The sequence below is a fragment of the Macaca mulatta genome, chromosome 1, assembly GCF_049350105.2.
Source record: "Macaca mulatta isolate MMU2019108-1 chromosome 1, T2T-MMU8v2.0, whole genome shotgun sequence".
Classification (NCBI taxonomy): Eukaryota; Metazoa; Chordata; class Mammalia; order Primates; family Cercopithecidae; genus Macaca; species Macaca mulatta.
Window position 1 is genome coordinate 65087595 of NC_133406.1, and position 22126 is coordinate 65109720.

General features: G+C 35.3%; 1 protein-coding gene and 1 long non-coding RNA gene across 25 annotated transcripts in view; one reads left to right on the forward strand and one right to left on the reverse strand.

Annotated features, from left to right (window-relative positions):
- CD55 (CD55 molecule) overlaps positions 1 to 22126 on the forward strand; it is a 40233-nt gene that overhangs the window by 16687 nt on the left and 1420 nt on the right. For 2 of the 24 annotated variants that reach the window (XR_013418529.1, XR_013418538.1), the window contains 4 exons: positions 722 to 742; positions 1692 to 1813; positions 2164 to 2295; positions 19555 to 20493. Coding sequence is in view for 12 of the 24 variants with exons in the window: in XM_015117701.3 (XP_014973187.2) it covers positions 722 to 742; positions 1696 to 1949 (275 nt within the window). In the remaining 12 variants the exon portion in view is untranslated. Of the gene's footprint in view, positions 1 to 721; positions 743 to 1691; positions 2072 to 2163; positions 2296 to 10098; positions 10184 to 13963; positions 14048 to 19554; positions 20494 to 22126 lie in introns of those variants that run through there. The other 22 variants (XM_078005141.1, XM_078005156.1, XR_013418527.1 and 19 more) reach the window with 13 other exon arrangements.
- The window catches only part of LOC144341558 (uncharacterized), a 45315-nt gene continuing 33466 nt past the window's right edge, over positions 10278 to 22126 (reverse strand). Inside the window, exon 2 of the long non-coding RNA XR_013418567.1 lies at positions 10278 to 11501. This is a non-coding gene — a long non-coding RNA (uncharacterized LOC144341558). The remainder of the gene's footprint in view (positions 11502 to 22126) is intronic.

The following is a 22126-nucleotide window of genomic DNA, read 5'->3' on the forward strand; positions in this document are numbered from 1 at the left end:
TGTTCCATTCACCTTCTATTTGATGCCACTCGTCTGTACCACAACCTTGCAAAGTATCTTTAGATTGATTTTATCGATGAGGAATTAGAGGCTTAGAGATTAATTTATACAGTTCATATACAGTGCACAGTTGAATCCTGCACTTTTTCTGCTGAGTAATATTGCTTGTTCTAAATGACACTCTGAGTCAATGTGTTCACCTCACTTAGGAGAGCAGCTTATTTATTGTTTTATTTTTGCTTATCTGAAAGTAAATTTATTTTTGCAATGTCTCATCCATAATCATTGAAAAATATAAACAATAAGGTGATGTGGTAGTTTTGAGTTTTGATATAGTCTGTTGAAAGGGACTTAGTCTTCTTATAGTTTCTTGATAGTATGATTGGATCAGCAATTATTTGCTGTTTACGTTTTCAAACATGTTTCTAGCCCTCAAGTCTTATAATCCAATTTAAATGGCGTTTGTTTTGGTGGTCAATAATTCTTTATCATAATTTGTATTTATAGTGTTGATTCTGTTGAACAGATATAAACAGTAATGTTTACATTCTACTTGATTAAGTTAATAATGTGTAATTGTTTTTATAAATTTTTAATTATGGAAATTTGAGTTGCTTTTGAGTTTTGTAGTGTAGTTTATTGATAGTATATGAAATTGCTAGCAAATCAATGACTTTAACAAATTTTTGTTTTTAATCCTTTTTTTTCCCTTCGTCTGTAGGTGCTACCCATCTTCTATCTGGTAAGTTTGGCTCTCAGGCAGTTAAAAGAAATTGTTTTCACTGTGGGATATACAATCCATATTCCTGGGAGATAATATTGTCTTCTTGTTTTTTAAAAAAATTATCCTACAATTTATTTTAAAACTTTTTAGTATGGAAAACTTTAAACATCACTCAAATAGGGAAAATAGTACAGTGAATCCTCATATACTCTCTTGGATTCAGCAATTTTCCACTCATGGATACCCACGTTCCCCACAACCCCTAGATTATTTGGAAAATAATACCAGACATCATATCATTTCCTTCATAAACATTTCACTAAGTAACCTTTATAAAAACCACATAGCATACTAAAAAATCCAGTAATTCCTTAATATCAGCAAATATTTAGTCAGTATCCAAATTTCCCTGATTATCTTACAATTTTTTAATTGAAACATAGTGTTTTATATATTTTTGAGGTAAATGTGATATTTTGTTACATGCATGGACTGTGTGATCCTCAATTTGGTATTTGGGGTATTCATCACTTTGAGTATTATTTTTGTGTGTTGGAAACATTTTAAGTCCTTTCTTCTAGTGACTATTAAAAATATATCACACATTATTGCTAACTATGCTTACCCTACTCTGCTATTGAATATTAGAACATAAACCTTCTATCTAATTGTATGTTTATACCCATTGGCCAAAGTCTCTTCATCCTCCCTCCTACTCACACACTTTTCCCAGCCTCTGGTATCTAACATTCTATTCTCTGCCTCCATGAGAACTTTTTTAGGTCTCACATGTGAGTAAGAGCATGTGATATTTGTCTTTTTTGCTTGGCTCATTTCATTTAATATAATGGCCTCTAGTTCCATTCATGTTGCTGCAAATGACATGATTTTATTCTTTTTATGGCTGAATGTATTTCATTCTATATATGCTAGATTTGTTTTTATTTATTTATTTATTTATTTTGAGACAGGGCCTCATCCTGTCACCCAGGCTGGTATGCGGTGGTGTATTCATAGCTCACTGCAGTCTCGAACTCCTGGGCTCAAGCGATCCTTCCACTTCAGCCTCCCAAGTAGCTGGTACTACAGGTGTGTGCCACGACACCTGGCTAAGTTTTTTAAATTTATTTTTTGTAGAGACAGGATTTCCCTATGTTGCCCAGGCTGGTTTCGAACTCCTGGCCGTAAGCGATTCTTCCGGCCTCCCAAAACATTGCGATTATAAGTGTGAGCCACTGCACCTGGCCCCACGTTTTCTTTATCCATTTGTACATTGATGGACACTTAAGATGATTCCATATCTTTACTATTGTGAATAGTGCTTCAATAAATATGTGAATGCACATATCTTTTTGATACGTTGGTTTATTTTTCTTTGGATAAATACCCAGTAGTATAATTGCTAGATCATAAGATAGTTCTATTTTTTGTGTTTTCAGGAACCTCCATATTGTATTCCACAGTGGCTGTACAAATTTACATTCTCACCAACAGTATATAAGATTTCCTTTTCTTCACATCCTCACCAGCATCTGTTATTTTTTGTCTAAAAATGGTCATTCTAACTGAGGGTAAGAACTGACATCTCATTGTGGTCTTGATTTGCATTTCCATGATGATTAGTGATGAGCAGTTTTTCATATACCTGCTGGCCATTTGTATGTTGTCTTTTGAGAAATGTCTGTTCATGTCTTTTGCCTACTTTTTAGTGTGATTATTTGTTTTTTGCTAGTAAGTTGAGTTCCTTGTATATTCTGGATATTAGTACCTTTACAGATGAATGGTTTATAGATATTTTCTTCCATTCAACAAGTTGTCTCTTCACTCTGTTGATTGTTTCCTTTGCTGTACACAAGCTTTTTAGTTTAATATAGTCGTATTTATCTATTTTTGTTTTTATTGTCTATGCTTTTGAGGTCTTAGCCATTAAACCTTTGCCTAATGTCCTTTAGAGTCTTCCTGATGTTTTTTTCTAGTAATTTTATAGTTGTGGATCTTATGTTTAAGTTTTTAATACATTTTGATTTGATTTTTGAACATGGTAAAGAGCAGAGGTCCAGTTTCATTCTTCTGCATTTGGATATCCAATTTTCCCAACACTATTTATTGAAGAAGGTATCCTTTTCCCAACGTATGTTCTTGGCACCTTTGTAAAAAATCAGTTAGCTATAAATATGTGGATTTATTTCTGGGTTCTCTGTTCTGTTCCATTATTCTGTGTGCCTGTTTTTATACCAATACCATGCTGTTTTTGTTACTATAACCTTATATTTTGAAGTCAGCTGCCAGCTTTGTTTTTGCTTGGGTTTTGTTAGCTCTTTGGACTCTTTTTTGGTTCCACAATCATTTTAGGACTTTTTTTTTTTTTCTATTTCTGTGAAGAATGGCATTGGTATCTTGATAGGGTTGTATTAAATCTTTAGATTGCTTTGGGTGGTATAGTCATTTTAACATTTCCTCTAGGTTTTCCAGTTTGTCAATGTATACTTGTTTATAATAGTCTCTGATATTTTGTATTTCTGTGGTATCAGTTGTAATGTCTCTTTTTTCATTTCTGATTTTATTTGGGGCTTCTCTCTTTTTTTTCTTGGTTAGTCCAGCAAGTAGTTTATCAGTGTTGTTTATCTCCTCAAAAAAACAGGTTTTCACTGTATTGTTTTTTAGTCTCTATTTTGTTTAGCTCTGGTCTGATTTTTCTTATTTCTTTCCTTCTGCTAATTTTGAGGTTGGTTTGTTCTTCCTTCTCTAGTTCCTTAAGATGCATTGTTAGATTGTTTATTTGAAATCTTTCTACTTTTTTGATGTAATCATTTGTTGCTGTAAACTTCCCTGTTAGCACTGCTTTTGCTGTGTCTGATAGGTTTTGCTACACTGTTTCCATTACTATTTTTTCAAGAAATTTTTTTTAATTTCATCCTTACTTTCTCCCTTGACCTAATGGTCATTCAGAAGCCTGTTGTTTAATTTCCGTTTATTTGTACGGTTTCCAAAGTTCCTGTTGTCATTTTCTAGTTTAATTCCATTATGATTTGAGAAGATACTTGATACGATTTTGACTTTTTCAAATTTATTGAGACTTGTTTGGTATCCTAACATATGTTCTATTCTGGAGATTGTTTCATGTGCCATTGAGAAAATTCTGTGGCTATTGGGTGAACTCTTCTGTTAGTGTCTGTTAGGTCCATTTGGTCTAATGTGCAATTTAAATCCAATGTTTCTTTGTTAATTATTTGTCCCGATAAGCTAATGCCGACAGTGGGATGTTGAAGTTCTTCACAATTATTTTATTGGAGTCTATCCCTTTAGATCGGTCGATATTTGCTTTATATGTTTGGGTGCTCCAGGATTGGGTGCATACATGTTTAGAACTGTTATATCCTCTTGTTGAATTGATCTCTTTGTCAATTATGTAATGACCTTCTTTGTCTGTTTTTACTGTTTTTTTTCCTAAAGTCTGTTTTATCTGATACAAGTACAACTACTCCTGTTTGTTTTTGGTTTGTGTTAGCATGGAGTATCTTTTTCCATCTCTTTACTTTCAGTCACAATGTGTTTTCACAGATGAGATGAATTTCTTGAAAGAAACATGTAGTCAGGTTGTGTTTTGCATCCATTCAACCAGTATACATCTTTTAAGAGGAAAATTTAATCTGTTTACATTCAGGGTTATTGATATGTGAGGGATTATTCCCATCATCTTATTAATTGATTTGTGGTTGTTTTGTTCCTTTTGTTCTCTCTTATTATTGTGATATAGAGTTTTTCTTTCATAACATTTTAGTCTTTTCTTTGTGTTTTTGCTCTATCAGTGATTTTTAAAATTTCTGTGTGTTTTCATGATTGTAGATATCATTCTTTCTCTTCTGTGTATAGCACTCCCTTAAGCGTTTCTTTTAAGCCATCTCATGGTGATGGATTCCATCAGCTTTCTTTTGTCTGGGAAAGACATTGTTGCTCCTTTATTTATGAAGGATAACTTTCCTAATCCTTGGCTGGTAGTCTTTTTCTTTCAGCTCTTTGAGTATATCATCCCGTTCTCTCCTGGCCTGTAAGGTTTCTGCTGAGAAATCCATTGTTAGTCTGATGGGGTTCCTTTATAGGTGACTAGATGCTTTTCCCTTGCTGTTTTTAGAACTCTTTGTCTTTGACTTTTGACAGTTTGACTATAATTTGCCATGGAGAAAACATTTTTTTTTTTTCTTTTTTTTTTTCTTTTGAGACAGAGTCTCATTCTGTCACTCAGCCTGGAGTACAGTGGCACAATCTCAGCTCACTGCAACCTCTGCCTCCCAAGTTCAAGCGATTCTCCCACCTCAGCCTCCCGAGTAGTAGCTGGGATTAGAGGTGTGTGTTACCATGCCTGGCTAATTTTTGTATTTTTAATAGAAACAGGATTTCACCGTGTTAGCCAGTCTGGTCTCGAATCCTGACCTCAGGTGATCCGCCTGCCTCAGCCTCCAAAGTGCTGGGATTACAGGCATGAGCCACCGTGCTGGGCCAGAGAAGACCTTTTTAAATTGTATCTACTTGGTGATCTCTGAGCCTCCTGTGTCAGGATGTCTAAATTTCTTGTTAGGCTTGAGAAATTTTCCTCTGTCGTTTTAGTGATAGATTTTCTAATCCTTTCATTTTATCTTCCCCTTTGAGACTCCTAAAATTTGAATAGTTGGGCACTTTAGGGTATCCCATATGTCATGTAAACTTTGCACATTTTTAAAGTATTTTTTCCTTATTCTTATCTGACTGTGTTATTTCAAAAGACCTGTCTTCAAGTTCTGAGATTCTTTCTTCTGCTTGATCTAGCCTATTATTGATGCTTTCAAGTATATTATGTATTTAATATTTCATCAAGTATATTATGTATTTCATCAGTCAGTTCTTTATTTCCGGAAGTTGTTTGGTTCTTTTATATGTATATTTTTTGGTAAACGTCTCATTAATATCCTGAATTGTTTTTCTGATTTCTTTGTATTTTTTTTAAAACAAATTTTAAAATTTGTATCTCACCTCCCTGAGCTTTTTTAATATCACAACTTTGAATTCTTTTCCCAGAATTTTGTAAATTTACTTTTGATTGGGATCTGTTGCTGGAGAATTATTGTGTTCCTTTGGTGGTATCGTATTTTCTTGGTTTTTCATGTTTCCTGCCTCCTGAAGTTGATATATGTGTATCTGATGTGATATATGTGGTTTCTAAGTTTTTGAATTTGCTTTTGTAGGGGAGGACTTTTCCTGAAGATCTATTTATGGTGTCAGTTAGGTGGGGCACTTTGGCTTTGATTCTGGGTGCATGCAGTAGTGTAGTTTCTGTATGACCTTCAGCTGTAAATAGTATCAGTGGTATCTGTCATTTCCTCAGTGCCTTAGGATGCAGTTACTAGTGGAGATTTGCTAGGGAATAGGATGCCATGTGGGCCAGTCTTCAGACCCAAGTGTTGGCAGTGGTGGGCTGAGTTTGCCTGTCCTTGGGCCCAGGATGATATTGCTGGCACCAGTGTTAGCAAGCCCAATCGGGCCAGTTATTGGTGGGTCTCCAGGTGGGTTTCCAGGTGGCTCGCTTGGGTGCCAGAAATGATAGGTGACCTGGTTCTCAGGCTACTTGGCAGCAAGTGGGGGCATGGGTGATGGCAGTAGTAGTGGTGGGACAACCCTGTGGGACACAAGCAGTCTGTGCCGGTGTTGGCTGTGGCTGCGGTGATTGGGCGGGTCAGTTTACAGGTCTGCAGGTGGCTTGCCAGCTGTGATGTTAGTGGCAGGTTGAGTGGGCCTGACTTCAGACCCCAGGATGAGTGCTCAGCTGCCAATGGTGGTGTACTGGCTGAGCATCCAGGCACCTAGATGGCAGGCTTGGGTACTGAGAGGGTGAGACTGGGCCAGGGGGACTTGTCCTCAGGCCTCCCTGTGGTGCCTGTGAGTGCTGGCTGTGGTAGGACGGGGTAGAGTATTCCTCGGCCACTGGTGGAATGCCTAGGTGAGGACAGTGTGGCTGTGCTGTGGACCAGCTACTTGGGAGAGCAGAATTGTTTTCAGTTGGGAGCAGCCACAGAGAGGTGGCTGGGGCACATGCAGTTTGCTCATGCCTCAGCCCAAAGCAGCCAGCAGCAGCCATAGCTTCATGCATTAGAATTTGTCCTCAAGGAACCAAAAAATGCCTGGCTGCTCCTCTATTGGGGGTGCCAGGTTGCTGCCAGTGGCTTCTGCTTTGGCTCAGGCAACAGTGGCCCCAAAGCAAGATGCAATCTGGGAGGGACTGGACTCTCAAAATAGTGTTGTGCTGTGGCTGCTTAGGACTCAGGGATTTGTAGTACTCAGTGTGAACTTACTCTCTGGAGTAATGCCATCACACTGTCTCCAGGCAGCTTCCTATGTTATATCTAGGGTCTATGAGAATCAAGGGACTCCTGTAGGGAGTCCCATTTTACCCATTTTACCCATTGTGAGAGTCTTCAGAGGGAATGTGGACTGCTGGGGTTCTCTCACTTACTCTTTTCCTGCATTAGGGAGTCTCTCCAGGCTCCCAGGCAATCTCAGCCAAACAGGCTGCCTTGCTTCTGTCTCCTTCCTTGCTTTGGTGCATCCTGTCACATGTTTGTTAAATTCTAGTGTTCTGTCTTTGATGATCTCTTCAAAATGTGATTATGTAATCACTACTTAGGTTTCTCTCCATGGAAGAGGGGAGGACCAGAGGCATCTAGTCAGACATCTTGAAGCCACTCCCCATGATATTGTCTTAGGAAAACAATCAACATGTAGTGTTCATGGATACCAAAGGGAAAATGGGTAAACACATTTTTTTTCTTCCACCTTTTATTTTAGGTTTGGGAGGTACAGGTGAAGGTTTGTTACATGGGTAAATTGCGTGTCATTGGGGTTGAGTGTACATATAATTTCATCACCCAGGTAGTGAGCTTAGTGCCCAACAGGTAGTTTGGTGATTCTCACCCTCCTCCCACCTTCCATTCTCAAATAAGCCCCGGTGGCCGTTGTTCCCTTCTTTGCATCCATGTGTACTCAATGTTTAGTTCCCACTTATAGGTGAGAAGATGCAGTATTTGGTTTTCTGTTCCTGCATTAATTCTCTTAGGATAATGGTTTCCAGCTGCATCCATATTACTGCAAAGGATATGATTTCATTCTTTTCTGTGGTTGTGTAATATTCCATGGTGTATATATACCACATTTTCTTTATCCAGTCCACCACTGATTTGCATCTAGGTTGATTCTATGTTATTGTGAAAAGTGCTGATGAACGTACCGCATGAATGTGTCTTTATGGTAGAATGATTTATGTTGATTTGGGTATATATCCAATAATGAGATTGCCAGGTCACATGGTAATTCTGAGTTCTTTGAGAAATCTCCAAACTGCTTTCCACAGAGGCTGAAACTAATTTACATTCCCACCAGCAATATATAAGTGTTCTCTTTTTTCCACAACCTTACCAACATTTGTTATTTTTTCAGTTTTTAATAATAGGCATTCTGTCTGCTATGAGATGGTATCTCATTGTGGTTTTGATTGCATTTCTCTAATGATTAGTGATGTTGAGCATTTTTTTCATTTGCTTGTTGGCCTTACATATGTCTTCTTTTGAGAAGTATCTGTTTATGTCCTTTGCCCATTTTTTAATGGGTTGGTTTGATTTTTGTTTATTTGTTTAAGTTCCTTAGAGATTTTGAATATTAGAACTTTGTTAGATGCATAGTTTGCAAATATTTTCTCCTTTTCTGTAGGTTTTCTGTTTTCTCTGTTGATGTATTTTTTTTTTTTTTTTTTTTTTGCCATGCAGAAGCACTTTAGTTTAATTATGTCCCACTTGTCAATTTTTGTTTTTGTTGCAATTACTTTTGGAGACCTCATCATGAAATATTTACTAACACCTATATCAGAATAGTATTTCCTAGGTTTTCTCCTAGAGTTTTTATACTTTTACATTTTAGGTTTAAGTCTTTAATCCATATTGAGTTGATTTTTGTATATGGTGAAAGGTAGGGGTCCATTTTCAATCTTCTGCACGTGGCCAGCCAGTTATAGCATTTATTGAATAGGGAATCCATTCCCCATTGCTTGTTATTGTCAACTTTGTCAAAGATCAGATGGTTGTAGGGGTGTGGCTTTATATCTGGGTTTTCTAACCTCTTCCTTTGGTCTATGTGTCTATTTTTATACCAGTACCATGCTCTTTTGGTTACTGTAGCCTTATAATATAGTTTGAAATCAGGTAGTGTGATGCTTCCAGCTTTGTTCTGTTTACTTAGGATTGCTTTGGCTATTTGGGTTCTTTTTTGATTCCATATGAATTTTAAAATATATATTTTTTAATTCTCTGAAAGATATCATTGGTAGTTTGACAGGAATAGCATTGGATCTATAAATTGCTTTGGGCAGTATGGCCCTTTTTAAAAATTTTTTATTATTTATTATTATTTTTTTGAGACAGAGTCTCATTCTGTCACTCAGGCTGGAGTGCAGTGGCGTGATCTTGGCTCACTGCAACCTCCGTCTCCTGGGTTCAAGTGATTCTCTTGTGTCAGCCTCCCAAGTAGCTACGATTACAGGTGCACACCACCACACCCAGCTAATTTTTGTATTTTTAGTAGAAATGAGGTTTCACCATGTTGGCCAAGCTGATCTCAAACTCCTGACCTCAAGTGATCCACTTGCCTCAGCCTTGCAAAGTGCTGGGATTACGGGCATGAACCGCCCTGCCCAGCAGTATGGCCCTTTTAAAAATATTGTTTCTTCCTATGCATGAGCATGGAGTATTTTTCCATTTGTTTTTATTGTCTCTGTCTTCTTTGTTTTCTATTTCTTATAGAGATCGTTCACCTCCCTGGTTAGCTGTATTCATAGGTATTTTATCCTTTTGTGGTTGTTGTGAATAGGATTGCATTCTTGATTGGCTGTCAGCTTGACATTATTGGTGTATAGAAATGCTTCTGATTTTTGTACCCCGAAGCTTTACTGATGTTGTTTAACAGTTCTAAAAGCTTTTGGGTAGAAACTCTGGGGTATTCTAGGTTTAGAATCATATCATCTGTGAAGAGAGATAGTTTACTTCCTATCTTCCTATATGGATGCCTTTTCTTTCCCTTGCCTGATTGCTATGGCTAGGATTTCCAGTACCATGTTGAATAGGAATGATAATAATGGACATCCTTGTCTTGTTCTGCTTTTCAAGGTGAATGCTTCCAGCTTTTGCTCATTCAGTATGATGTTGGCTGTGGGTTTTTCATAGATGGCTCTTATTATTTTGTGGTATGTTCCTTTGATGCCTAGTTTGTTGATGACTTTTAACATGAAGGGATGTTGAATTTTGTCAAAAGCGTTTTTGGCAACAGTTGAGATGATCACGTGGTTTTTTTGTTTGTAGTTCTGTTTATGTGATGAATCACATTTATTGATTTGCATGTGTTGAGCCAACCTTGCATCCCAGGAATAAAGCCTACTTGATTGTGGTACGTTAGGTATTTGATGTGCTGCTGGATTCTTTTTCCTAGTATTTTGTTGAGAATTTTTGTATTTACTTTCATCAGGGATGTTGGCCTGAAGTTTTCTTTTTTTGTCATGTCTCTTTGCCAGATTTTAGTATCAGAGTGATGCTGGCCTTATAAAATGAGGAGTCCCTCTTCCTTGATTTTTGGCATAGTTTCAGTATGATTGGTACTGGCTCTTGTTTGTATGTCTGGTGGAATTTGGCTGTGAATCCATCTGGTACAGGGGTCTTTCTGGTTGGTAGGTTTTTTAAATTACTGATTCAATTTAAGAACTTGTTATTGGTCTGTTCAGGTATTTAATTTCTTCCTGGTTCAATCTTAAGAGGTTGTATTTTTCCAAGAATTTATGATTTCTTTTACATTTTCTAGTTTGTGTGCATAGAGGTGTTCAAAATAGTCTCTGAGGGTGTTTTGTATTTCTGTAGGATTGGCGGTAATATCCCCTTTGTCATTTGAGATTGTGTTTATTTGGATTTTCTCTCTCTTTATTAGTCTAGCTAGTTGTCTATCAATCTTATTTATTCTTTCAGAAAACCAGCTTTTGGTTTTGTTGATCTCTTGTATTCATTTTTGCATCTCAGTTTTATTCAGTTCAGCTCTGATTTTGGTTATTTTTTTTTCTTCTGCTAGCTTTTGGGTTGGTTTCCTCTTGTTGTTTCTAGATCCTCTAGAGGTGATGTTACTTTGTTAATTTGAGATTTTTCTAACATTTTGATGTAGGTGTTTAACGCTACAAACTTTCCTCTTAACATTGTTCTGGCTGTGTCCCAGAGACTCTGGGATGTTGTATCTTTGTTTTCAATAGTTTCAAAGAATTTCTTGATTTCTGCCTTAATTTTCAGAATACCAAAAGTCATTCAGGAGTAGGTTGTTTAATTTCCATGTAATTGTATAGTTTTAAGAGATCTTCTTGGTATTGATTTATAGTTTTATCATGCTGTGGCCTAAGAGTATGGTTAGTATGATTTTGGTTTTTTTAATTTGTTTAAAATTGCTTTATGGCTGAGCATGTGGTCAATCTTAGAGTATGTGCTATATGCAGATGAGAAGAATGTATATCCTGTTGTTGTTGAGTGCAATGTTTTGTAGATGTCTGTTAAGTCCATTTGGTCAAATGTCAAGTTTAGGTCATGAATATCTTTGTTAGTTTTTTGCCTTGATTATGTGTCTAACATTGTCAGCGGGGTGTTGAAGTCTCCCACTATATTGTGTGGTTATTTCCATCTCTTTATCGGTCTTTAAGAACTTATTTATGAATCTGGATGATCCAGTGTTGGATCTGAAAAGAGTAATAAAAACATTGTCATTACTACCATTATTATTTATTGTGGTTATTTTATATTTTGAATGAACTTCTAAGCTAAAAGATTTATCTTGAAAGAGTCCAACTGTTGGAATTCACTTTGTTTTAAATAGAAATAAAAGTGTTTCAAATGAAAGTCTGATGATTTAATGATCCCAGAAGTGATGAGTTTAACACATGAGTTTTTCTCACCTGCTTAATGGCACTCAATGAAGGTTTGAAATCCTTTTTTTTTTTCTTGAAATTCTTTAAGTATTATACCCTTTGATTTTCTAGAAAACTTTCCTTAGTGTTAGTTGGAATTCCAGCTTCTGTTAAAAAATAAAGAGGAAGTCCTTCCTTCTTAAATTGGACATATGGCAACATTTGTGTGTGTGTGATTTCATATTTGTAGGACATAAACCTGAAAATTATATTCATTAAATGTATTCCGTGAATGAGGTTACTCTTCTTTAAAGATAAATTAACTCTACTGCAAGAAAATTGTTTCATCGATTACACTGCAGTGTAAGTAAAATGATACAGATGATCTTTGAATTTTGAAGTATTTGATTTTTTTTTCCTGTTCTGCTAAGGAAGAAAGACTGACTAATGTTACAGAACTTTCCAATTTGCCTTGTAAATGAAGCGTGTGTTGTGAATTTTAAATCTATTCTTCCATTGGCTCTGTATAAGTGTTTCCCAATTTTTTAGTGTGTTGGAGGGGCATTAATTCTTGCTCTCTTCTCGCCAAAGACCTTTTTAGACATTTTTTTCTTGATCATCGTCCACTCACATATACTGTAAATCAGTTTATGTATCACATTTATATCTGCACTCTATACTTAAAAAAGGAATTTTTTTTTTACTTTCATCAGGTATCACCCCCATTGAGAATGCTTGTTTTCTGTTGGTTTTGTTTTTATTTTTTTAAAAGACAAAATCATATAGAAGAAATAACTTAACCTCTGGAGTCAAACCAGTTGGATGTTGGCTTGAATCCTATTTTTTTCACTTAGTAATTATTCAACCCAAGTGATTAACTTAATCTCTCTGAGGCTCAATTTTCTCATTTAAGAGATAGAGATTGTGATTCCTATGTGAAGTATTTGAAGCTTAATGTGATTAGTGGATATGAAAACTCCAAGCACAATCCTAAAAGTTGAATAAATACTAGCTTAAGGAAGTCACTGCATGCAATCACTATTATTTTCCTAAGCTGGATTTCTGATAATTTTATCACTCCCTCTGGCCACACCAAAGAGTAAAACAGTCTTTTATTCAGGTAATATGTACATGTTTTCTCTGTGGCAAGTACTGTACTGATATTTTTTAAATGAATTATTTCATATTCTTCTCACAACAATCTTGTAGTGTAGCATTTATACCCCATTTTCAGCTAAGAGAACTGTGGTTTTGCAAGATTTGTAACTTGCCCTTCACAGAGCTAGTAGGCAGTAAATAGAGGCAGATGACTAGTTTCTCTATTACCAGGTTTGTTTGTTTGTTTGTTTGTTTGTTTTGAGGGGAGACAGGGTCTCACTCTGTCACCCAGGCTGGCGTGCAGTGGTGCAATCTCAGCTCACTGCAACCTCTGTTTCTTAGGCTCAGATGATCTTCCCAGGTACTTTAAAAGATGGAAAGATGCTCATCCTAGTGACAGACCAAGAGACTATACAACCCAAATTGGACAGTTAAGGTGCCCTGATTCCCTACAGTATTGCTTTATTCCCGTCTGTTGCCAAAGTCCTATACTGAGACATTCATAAGTCCTTCATGGAGACTAACAGATCAATTTAAAAAATAATAAATAAGTCAGGAAATACTCAATGAAATATAGAAAATATTTTTTCTGTATCCCCTAACAATTGTGTACTTATTTATCCTTTAAACTTGAATATGGCATGTATTACAGACTAGCCCAAATCTAAATGTACTTTCAAGAGTCTTGACGCTTAAGTAGGTATTTGAAATGAATAAGATGTGGTTACAGGGGTCTTTATGTCTTATTACATGCCCCTATACATGACAAACTCAAGTCCCATTATAAAGTAACATCAGTTATCTGTCTGTTATTCAGGTTTAAGTCAGATAATATAATCATATAATCTTTCTGTGATATGTTTAGCCTGGAAAAGGAAGTATGTGAATTTCCCTTATTAAAAAAATTGAAGAAATACAGAGGTACAGAAAATCCAGCGATGATGGCAAAACATTTAAAGGTTCCTGTGGATGTCTCTCTGAGGAAGCAGAATTTAAACTGCATTTACAAAATGGAAAATTTAAGGGTTACTCAAGCATACTGTTTTTCAGATCATCTACAAAAATCTCTTCCCAGGGTGACTTCACTTGTCCATAGACCCTGTATTCTGTTACGTTACATATGATATAAGCAAGAACAAAACCTTTCCACAACTTTGCTTTTTCATAGCACATGGATTGCATTTCCACTTTGTTAGCTCTGCAAGTTAGACCTTTTGAAGTGTCCCACATTTCTTCAAAAAAGATGATGTGCATCCTCTAGGTAACTGCAGTTCTTGTAGGTAGGTAGGTGGAATTCTAACTTGAGTTCTTTGGCAGTGAAGATGATACCCTATATATTAATGTAGTATCTGTCTAATGTAAATTTTGTTTGATGAATATCAAGTATTTTATGGAAAATGTTTCAAACAGTTAAAATTAGGGCCTGAATCTGGGGCTAGAAGTAAGTTTTTCTCCGGCAATAAACTGTTTGATTTATTCTTTCTTGGCCTGTTTTCTTATCTGGAAACAAGATATTCAGTGCAATTTAATACATATTTGTTAAACACTTTCTACTGTTCTACTGTTTGCCATGCACTGTGTTAATAAGGAGAGGTGATCAAATGAGATAATAGGTGGCAAACTGCTTTGCAATGTTTTCAACACTACAGAGATACAGTTCTACATGATGGAGAACCTTACTAAGATACTCCTTTTGTGGGGGAGAAAACCTTTTTCTAACATCATGTTATTTTCCTACCTAAGAGCTCTTCAGTTTAATCTTAGGAACATTGGAATCATAATTATTATTTCATTCATTATTTCATACTTTCATTTATCCGAAGTTGCATAAATCTTAATGTTGATTCACCTTTGGTTTTCTGTAGATACCAAGTGAATTTTGAGATCATAAACAGTTGCCTTTGAGCCTGAAAGTTTGTTTCTAATTTGGGAGATCATATGCTCTTATTAATTTACTGAGAAGATACGTAGAATTTTGTTTTTCATACTTCTGTGTTTTGGCCTGGTTTTCTGTTAAACTATCAGCTTCTATACTTTCTTCTAGAACTATGTATATGTGTTGATCATTGTTCTGGGAATAGCCTTTTCCTTCTGTCATCTGGATGTTCTAGATCACTCTGAATCTTCTATCTTGATTTAGCATTCAAATAAAAAATAAGATATTGAAAATGATGGAATTAGTGGGAACTGGTGACAGGAAGGGGGAAACCCAAAATTTTTTAGAAGCTGTGATTTATTTCATGGATAGTCTTTCTAAGTTAATGATACAATCCTAGGGGATCAGTTAAATAAACTTATAAAGTGAAATACTGTAAAAGCTTACCTGTGGTAGAAATAGCTGTTTTTTAAATCACAATTTCCATCTGGCAGTGCAATTGTACAGTGTCTCTATTTTGCTGATTTGGAGCCAAACACACTCATTAGCCACGTTAGATTCAGTTACTATTCTAGTGTCATCTATCATTTCCTTTGTAGTACAGACCAACAGAGTTGAGTCCAAGGACACTGGACAGGGTTGATGGTGGTGGGGGTAGGGGGGTGTTGGTGAGGAAAGGGAGAACAAGGATGGTGAGAGAAAAGGGCAAATGGGTACATTTGAGAAGAAAGATTGTGTAAGCTATGAAAATGATTTGATATTGACCAACTTATTTGACCAATTATTTGCTGCTGTTCAGCTCAAAATAGTGCTTTGAATCTTAAAAGTGAATATAAATTTTTGAAATGAAGTTTAATCTACAATAGGCTGAACACTAAAAAGCATATTCTGTAGGCAAAGTAAATATAGTTTGCCCTCCAATCTCAGATGATAATAGTACAAGCATATTTCCTGTGATGGAAAAATGTCTACATATCTGTTATATCTACTATAAACTAGGTAAATGTCCTTCCCGTTAACCACATATGTTAATGTTCCTTCTTTCTGAGACTCAGTTTACTCGTCTAAAAAATGAAAGTGAGCTCTAAGATACTTTCCAGCTCTAAAATAACATAATTCTGTCACCATATTTGAATGCTCAACGATCAAAACATTTAAAATCGAGCATGATTGGGTTGAAACACTTTAGAAGCCTCTCAAACCTGTCAAAAAATTTTATTTGAGCATTGTGATACTCTAAATACATTTCTTCCTTTTTCTTTCAAAGAAAACAGGACAAATAAAACACGCATTTGTCAAAACCTTATGACATAAGGAAGCCATATATAAAATGCAATTAATATCTCCTGTTTTTTAACTCACTTCATAACCAGTATGTTTGTCATTGTGAAACTATAATGTAATTTTACTTGCTCATGTTTCTATTAACTGTGTTACCATATCTTTTCCCCTTCAAGGATTTCTTGCTGGTACTATATTAACTGGTACCCTAATTCTAGTCATTGGAATATGGAAAATCAGGGTGAGCAGAAATTCTGATGATTTTTAAAAATTTATTCCTAGTTTATTTCCAGTAAAATTTGGTACTGTATCAGTAGATGACTCTCTTAGCTTTATTTAAATTTTGGCATGTCTCCGTATTCATTTTTGTCTGTAATTACTATCCTGGATTAACAGACTTCATGTCTGTTTTTCCTCAATATATTCAAAGGCACATTTCAAAGCAAAGTGACTTGAAGTCTCATTTTGTGATCTATCGATCCACTGATTTTTTTTTTCCACTCAGTATAATTTATGGTAATATCTAAGTGTTGCACAGAAGCAAAGAAGTCTAGGAAAAATCAACCTCTAACATACTGTGAAATTGCCTGTGATTAGGGCTTTTTCTCAGTTATATTAATAGATGCCAGTCCAGCACAAAACAGCGCAGTGGTTAAGAGAGCAGACTCTGGAGCCTGACGGCTCAGTTTGAATCCTGGATCTGCCATCTGGGAATTATTTGACTGTGAGCAATTTAACCTCTCTATACCTCAGTTTACTTATTTGTAAAATGGGGGAAATATAGTACCTACCTCATGTGATTATAGTAAGGATCAAATGAGTTGCCACCTGTCAAGTGCTTAGAACATTGCTTGGCACATAGTAAGCACTCAGATATTAAAACAACGACAACACACACACACACATCAGTATTATTTAAAATATCTAATCTGCATTGAATATACATAATGTTAAGTATAAATGTCACCATTGGCTCTGATGTGTCCTGTAGCAAAGGATGATTTAAATTGACCTTCTTCTGTTTTGTAGTTTTAACTGTTCAGAAAACTAGTGGAATTTATACAAATGAGTTATTTCTAAGCTGCCCTAATGCCTGTCCATTTTTCGCATTAATAAGAAAACTATAATTTAATGCTGTTATTAAATTGTCTGTTTTAATTCTTTGGATGATGTGACCTATCTCCTTTTTACCCTCTATAATTTTTCTACTTAAATTAACAATATTACTTAAGCCTATTATAAGTTAAAGTATGTAAATATTCTTTGACTCACTAAATGAGTCAGTCTTTTGGAAAAATATTTGACCATTAGGTCCAGGGGAGTGATTAATAATTTTTACAGGCATTTGTTTAATATCAACAAAATATTCTAGCTGTCATGATAGCAAATATAGTAAGACATAACTTTTTCTCCAGATATATCAGAAATGTTTTAGGAATGTGATTTAGAACCTAACAAAAACTCAGTTCTAAGTCATCTAAAGTGAATTGGTATGGAAGCATCAGCAAAGCTACTCTGAAAAAAAATTAAACCACCAATCTTATGTACTTTCTTGTATTTGTTCCAACTCTCCTTTTGAAATACTGTTATCAATTTATCAAGTTATCAAGTATCAATGTATAGAGTATTATCAGTTTACCAAAGCTACTGCTTTGAGGCTCTCTGGATCGGTGGGAGTGGAGACTGGGTGGGGCAGGACAGCAGGATGTGGTAGGTTTACCAGGTGCTGTCTCTTGGCTTTCATCAGTTTCTTTACATACTTTGGTAAGGTGATTGGCTGTGATACTTGTATGTCCTATTAAGGAACTTAGAAGGAAGGAATATAGTAACTTCTGCTTATCCTTGGTTGGGGGCAGGGTGTTTCAAGACCCCCCAGTGAATGCCTGAAACCACAGATAGTGCCTAACTCTATATGTGCTGTGTTTTTTTCCCATATGTACATACCTGTGAGATAAAGTTTAATTTATAAATGAGGCACAGTAAGAGATTAACACTAACTAATAATCAATTAGAACAACTTATTGTAGCAAAAGTTATGTGAATGGGGTCTCTCTCTCTCTGTCTCTCTCAGAATATCTTATTGTATTGTACTCACCTATTTTCAGATTGCAGTTGACTGTGGGTAACTGAAACCACAGATAAGGAGACTAGTGTATTTGTTTTGAATTGTATTTTGGGGTTTTGCAGTGAACTTAATTGCTTATTTTCTGAATTAGAGGGAAACTCTTGCAAACTCCTAAGAAAAATTTGTCTTTTTTATGTGCACATAAAAAATATTCCACTTGCCTTATTTTGGAAGCATAAGCTGTTGAGGGTAAGAGTTAGCTTTACATATGTTTGGCTAGCCTCCTGATTTCATACTGATTTAATTAAATATTTGATCTTAATCAAGACAGGATATAGTTAATGTGCAAGTGATAATGTGGTTTCATTTAATGATTCTTCATGTTTGCCTATCAGAGGGTTGACTTATTTCTTTTAGAAGAGTTAGGTCTATATGATAAATTTTAGTTTAGGGATGGAAGTGTAAGCAGATGCCTGACTTTGTTTTTTGATGGAAATGACAGTTATATAATTCAATTCAATAGTTTTTTTCTTCTCTACTATTCAGCTCTTACAATGCACATGAGAGCAACAAAGTACTCAATGTTGTGTTTGACCATTTAAGTGTGACTGATGGTCCCTCAGAAATAAGACTTTCTGGTAAATTATAAAAGGTATATATGGTTTAATAACATCACATTTCTGTATCTTGTAAAATATCCATTAATACCCTTGGCTAGGGGGTTCCTCATGACTTTTAAAGGATAATAGAGGCTTAAGTCAATACTGGCGTTAGAGTTGTTTTTTCCTTTGTTGAATGAATGACTAGCGCATCGAATCATTACTGTGACACGTTGTCAGTTCTGGACTTGGTAGCAGTATGCTTATTATCTCATCCTATGTTTTGAAGTCAGTTTATTGTAATGATTAGATGTATAATGCCACAAATATTTGGGGGGAAAGGGATGATATATTAGGACTTAAAGAGAATGCCTTCATTATGATAATTTGCATCATGAGATGGTTGACTTACCTTGTATTTCTCCTTTTGCTTGGTGGCTTTTAGAGTTTTCAATGTTTAAGAAAAATTATAATATGTGCTAAGATATCCTTTTATAGGTCATGTTTATAGATCTTAAAAGACATCTCATATCTTTATACAAAATTATCACACAAAAATAACTTTGTGTAAATGTGTCTGTAAAACTGAGTGTCTTCATCTCTTAATCTTCTCTTCCACATGTAGTAGTATTCAGGGGTTTTTATTTTTATTTTTTTTTTAACATCTCCCACACTTAGGAATTCATTGACTTTTAATCTGAGGGTACCCTAATTCATTCTAGCTTAGCCACTCTTCATCTCGAGAACTAAAAACTCCATGTCATATTTTAGTTGTTGCTGTAGCTGATAAACCCTACCTGTAGAATCTTGTCCATATTCTATTACCATTATTTTTTTTGTTTTGCACCCCAAATTAACTGATTCTTTTTGGCGATTTATCACATAGTAACCAAAAATTAATGTTTATCACTAGTAAATAAAATCATTTTGATTTTAACTTTTTTTTTTTTTTTTTTGAATTTTCAGGGTACACGTGTTTCACGTTGACAGGTTTGCTTGGGACGCTAGTAACCATGGGCTGGCTGACTTAGCCAAAGAAGAGTTAAGAAGAAAATACACACAACTATACAGACTGTTTCTAGTCTCTTAGACTTATCTGCATATTGGATACAATAAATGCAATTGTGCTTTTCATTTAGGATGCTTTCATTGTCTTTAGGGTGTGTTAGGAATGTCAACAAAGGAGAAAAAAGGCAGTCCCAGAATCACATTCTCAGCACACCTCTACCTCTTGAAAATAGAACAACTTGCAGAATTGAGAGTGATTCCTTTCCTAAAAGTGTAAGAAAGCATAGAGATTTGTTCATATTTAGAATGGGAACACGAGGAAAAGAGAGGAAAAGTGATTTTTTTTCCCACAAGATCTGTAATGTTATTTCTACTTATGAAGGAAATAAAAAATGAAAAACATTTGGATATCAAAAGCAAATGAAAACCCAACAGTCTCTTTTAAGCAAAATTGCTAAAGAGAGATGAACCACATTATAAAGTAATGTTTGACTGTAAGACATTTTCATTTTTCCTTCAGGTTGGCAAAATATTTTAAAGGTAAAACATGCTAGTGAGCCAGGGGTGTTGATGGTGACAAGGGAGGAATATAGAATGAAAGACTGAGTCTTCCTTTGTTGCACAAATACAGTTTGGAAAAAGCCTGTGAAAGATGTCTTCTTTGACTTAATGTCTTTAAAAGTATCCAGAGATACTACTGTATTCACATAAGAAAAGATTATATGTTATTTCTGAAGTGAGATGTCCATAGTCAAATTTGTAAATCTTATTCTTTTGTAATATTTATTTATATTTATTTATGACTGAACATACTGATTTTACATGTAAAACAAGAAAAGCTGAAGATATGTGAAGAAAAATTTATTTTCCCTAAATAGAAATAAATGAGTGATCCCATTTTTTGGTCTCATGTAGTATTTGAAATTTATTCTTAAACATGACTACTTTATTTCTGAATAAGAAATTCCCTACCTGCCTCCTACAAGCAGTTCAGAATGCTGTCTCTTGGTTGTCCTAGTGCGAATAATTTTCAGTTACTTTAAAATTATATTGTACTTTCTCAAGCATGTCATATCCTTTCCTGTTAGAGTACCTATATTACTTGTTCCTGATTTACCTGAAGACAATCTGATTAATTTCTAGGTTTTTACCATATTCTTGTCATCTTGCCAATTACATTATAGGTATTAGACTAGACTAAGATGTACTAGTTATATAGAATATAACTAGATTTATTGTGGCAATGTTTATTTTGTCATTTTGCTTCATCTGTTTTGTTGTTGAAGTACTTTAAATTTCCTACGTTCATGGAATTTCACTGTGAAGACTTTAATGTGTATTTCTCAAAATAAAACTTTTTTTTCCTCCTTAACCACAGTTATCACAACTAGCAGTACTATCAATAATTTCCTAATAGTTTCTAATATTAGGAAATTCTTTGAACTTTCCTAGAAGTTCTAAGAGTAGGCACATATCCACCTATCCATTCATTCATTTGTTAAATATGAGGGCCTGCTCTGCCTATTCTGTAATAACCCAGTGCTTCCAGGGATAGCAGTAACACTGGCTCAGAAAAAAAGCTGAGTGCTTTTTTTATTCAGAAAAAAAGCTGAGTGCCTACTATGTGCAAGTTGCCATATGCTAAATGTGAGCTTACCAAGATAAATACAAGTGTCTGCCCTCAAGTTGCTTATAGTTTGCTACAGGAAGACCAAAATATATATTTATTGAGAGAAAGAAGATAAAGTTATAAGTGTTAGAGCCCCAAATATGATGGGTGCTTAAGCTGTTTGTTAAGTAACTGAGTGGCAGGGAGGGAGACATTCAAGGCAGGAAGCTGATTGAGAAAGCAGTAATAGATGAGATTATAATGGCAGGATGGTTGGAGTAGGAAAGGCTTAGAGCAAGGGCTAGACTATGTCATGTGTTCTGTGTAGATGTGAAAATTATAAGCTCTAGACTTTATTCTGCTCAATCAAATTAGAATCAATGAGCATAAAATAGGTTTATAATAGCAAGAACTTACTATCTTTGGATAAGGGTAAAAGCGGAAATGCTATTTAACAGTCATTTACCTTGAAGAAAATATAAACAATAGGCTGGCTAAGGGTAAAGCTATTTTCTTGTAGGATTTCTGTTTACTGTGTATCCTGTAGTTATGAGGTTGAGCGGTTTTATTTTTGCTCAGGATAACGTCTCCTATGAGATTTTACTTTGCAAAGGTTGTATTGCTTTTCCTCTTGAGACTGATGTATTTGTTACAGCAAGTTATACCTGCTCACCGTAGAAATTTGAGTTTTATAATATTTAGCCCAATATCACTGTCACTTTTCTGGGAACGCTTGAACATGAATAGTTTTTGTCTTGTCACACCCTAACCCTGTTTGCTTTGGTTAATGTCCAATGTGCAAATGCCTCATTTTCCTCCCACCCGTCCTGAGTGTTTTCTTCCTCCTTCCTGAAACTAAAAACAGCCCATGCCCTGAAGGTACTGCTTCCTTTGCAGCCTATTCCAGTGGCGGCTGGTTTA